The sequence below is a fragment of the Ipomoea nil genome, unplaced genomic scaffold (genome assembly GCF_001879475.1).
Source record: "Ipomoea nil cultivar Tokyo-kokei standard unplaced genomic scaffold, Asagao_1.1 scaffold2053, whole genome shotgun sequence".
Taxonomy (NCBI): domain Eukaryota; kingdom Viridiplantae; phylum Streptophyta; class Magnoliopsida; order Solanales; family Convolvulaceae; genus Ipomoea; species Ipomoea nil.
The window spans coordinates 9,389-12,568 of record NW_017618481.1 but is presented as its reverse complement, the minus strand read 5'-3'; the positions used below and the strand labels follow the sequence as shown (position 1 = coordinate 12,568).

The window sequence follows — 3,180 nt, the reverse complement described above, 5'->3', positions numbered from 1 at the left end:
TAAAATTGTCCATGAATTAATTAACTTAACATTTTAATAAAATAAAAAGAAGAGGGGAGCGGAGGGGAGAGCTGAGAAAATAAAATTTGATGGGCATGAGGCAAGAGCTAGGTAGTTTGTTTGTATATAATAATAGTGGATATCCATAATTGTAGGCATTTGAATCTGAGTAGCGCAATAATGCAAGTATATATATGTGAAGAGGTAGGCAGGACGAAGAACATCGAACATCGAACATCGAGAAATAAATAAAAAGAATTAGTCCATTGGAGAAGCTAGATATAAATAAAAGATCGTGTTTCTCCAATGGCGTCAATAACAGTAGCTTATTATTATGTTCTTGTATTGTTTGTTTGCAGCGCCTATGGGAAACCAGATTTGGAGATGAATCCTTCAGCCTCGAGCTGGCAAACTGTAACTGAAAACGTGGGTGTTTCCGCCATGCACATGCAGTTGATGACAAACAACAGGGTTGTCTGGTATGACGCCATTAATCTTGGTCGCTCCGCACTGATGCAGAATCCTAAGTGGTGCAGAAAAGATGATAAGGGCCGTGAAGACTGCTGGGCTCATGGCGTTACCTATGATCTCGACACCGCTAAAGTTGTCAAGACACTCAAGGTATATATATAATACTGGCCTGGCCTGGGTACAATTTATTTCATTAATTAATTAATTATATTGTTTTTATGCATGTATGTTTAGTTGAGCCTGAATACATGGTGCTCGTCGGGAGGGCTGTCGAGCACCGGAAAATTGATAAGCACCGGAGGTTACGACAAAGGTTTTCGAGGAATTAGAATCCTGGAACCCTGCGATTTATGCGATTTCAAGGAAGATGTTGGACTTTCTGCAAACAGATGGTAAGCATTATTATTTTCAAATTCTGATCGTATAATAATTAATTTAATTTAATTTAATTTAATTTACTACGTTGAACTGAACTGGCAGGTATGCTTCTCAACAAGTCTTGGAAAATGGTGATTTTATCGTGGTGGGAGGAAGAAAATCTCACAACTATGAAATTGTCCCGCCAGATCAGCTTAAATTCCCGAACAAACAATTTCCGCTTCGGCTGCTCGAGGAAACCACCGACGGCTTTCTGGAGAATAATTTGTATCCATTTGTGTACCTCCTCCCCGACGGCAATGTCTTCCTCTTCGCCAACGATCGCTCCATTATTTTCAACCCTAGAACTGGAAAGACGATTCGGGAGCTTCCTAAGCTGCCAGGGGGGTCCCGGAACTACCCGGCCTCGGGGCAATCCGCGCTTCTTCCTCTCAAACTCACCAAAGCGAATGATTTTGTGAAGGCGGAGGTTTTGGTTTGCGGCGGCAATACACACGAAGCCTTCAAGGTCACGGAGCATCCGCCGAGGCAATTTCCGCCGGCGTTAAAGGATTGCGGCAGGATTGTTGCGAATCAGGAAGGGGCCAAGTGGGAAATTGAGGAGATGCCGTCGGGGAGGGTTATGGGAGATATGTTGATTCTCCCCGATGGGAATGTCCTCATAATTAATGGCGCGAAAACCGGGACCTCTGGTTGGGACGGGGCGGAGGAACCAAATTTCACTCCGGTGCTTTACAGCCCGGATAAACCGAAAGGGGAAAGGTTTACTGAGTTGACACCAACAAAAATTGCCAGAATGTACCATTCCACTTCTGCGGTTTTGCCCGACACTAAGATCTTAGTAGCGGGAAGTAACACCCACGATTCCTACGATATGAAAGCCAAATACCCAACCGACATGCGCGTCGAGAAATTCTCGCCGCCGTACTTAGCCCCCGCACTGCAAAAGTTTCGGCCGCAGATCGTGGAGAAGCTTTCCCAAACGGAATTGGTTTATGGAAAGAATTTCAATATCCATTTCAAGCTAGATGATGCGGCGGACATGTCTAGTATTAAGGTTACCATGTATCCGCCGCCTTTCACCACTCACGGGTACTCTGAGGGCCAAAGGATGCTGATTTTGGGACTCACCTCTGTGGCCAAGGATACCATCTCCGCCGTGGCGCCGTCCTCTGGCAAGCTTGCACCACCAGGCTATTACTTGATCTTTGTTGTGCACCGTGGCGTACCCAGCAAGGGATTGTGGGTGCATATTAAATAGAACAGAATAGAAGATACGGGCTCGCTTGTTCAGTGTTGACAGTATTTGGGTGCAATTAGCCTTACATGCTGATTGAGTCATTGAATTATCGTGATTTGTATCTTTTTATAGTGCAGACGAACTACGGTGTGAGGGGTGGGGGGTCCCTTAGAGTGGGGAATCCAACCTATAGAATAGAAGACGATGGGCATTGAATTTTTTTTTATTTTTGTAATCTTGTACAGAGTACCATATAATAATATATACAGTACAACATTTTCTATAAGAACTTATGAGCACAGTTCTTAAATTCTTTACATAAATTAATAAATTAAAGAAATTGAAGAGTGGGAGGAAGGTAGAGGTTTGCAGGTTTGAAACATCTCAAAATTATACGTACAATTGTTAAATTTTGTTTCTTATGAAATGGTAATTGTGATTTCTTTCCTCCTATGATAGATTATTAATGCAATCATGAGTGGGTGGAATACTGGAAAATATAGATGTATACTCATGATTATTGTTGTTGGGAGAAGGAGTTTGTGTCACCAACTCTAGTTCTCCCAAATGGAGTCCCAGCCCTTTGCTTTCTCTATCTTCCTCTCTTCTTTCAAACCTTTAATTTCCGGCGGCCTTTTCACCTTAGTGCATGTGAAAAATGATACTAATAAACAAAGTTATAAGTGTAATAACATATATTATCAAATGATAATGTAATTAAAATTTAAATGATCTTGGAGTGTAATTAAAATGATACTTGAACGTGCAAAAAATGAAACTAAACAATAGAACTCATACTATAACGTATATGCAAATGAAATGATACGACGTAGTTTTACTTCATGATGCACATTGCAATGTGGATTATGTGGACCATAGATAAACGTTCATTTTTAGTATAATGTTTGTTTTTAATATGCAAGTTCATTTTTAAATATTATACCAAATAGTGAACGACCTTCAACACAATAAATTAACATTCAATGTATTAAAAATGAACTTTTAGTATATTAAAAATGATCATTATGTAAGTGGATTTGAGTGGGTGATTGTAACACCCGATTTTACCACAACTCCGCTATTATCAAAAG

The 3,180-nt window shown here is 40.7% G+C and overlaps 1 protein-coding gene across 1 annotated transcript; it reads left to right on the top strand.

The window, feature by feature from the left end:
• The first annotated feature begins 229 nt into the window (after positions 1-229).
• Positions 230-2,399, top strand: LOC109148371 (aldehyde oxidase GLOX1-like). Its single transcript, XM_019296177.1, has 3 exons — positions 230-621; positions 706-863; positions 952-2,399. Exons 1-3 carry the CDS (start codon positions 307-309, stop codon positions 2,108-2,110), a joined length of 1,632 nt encoding a protein of 543 aa, XP_019151722.1. The 5' UTR covers positions 230-306; the 3' UTR covers positions 2,111-2,399.
• Positions 2,400-3,180: the final 781 nt, after the last annotated feature.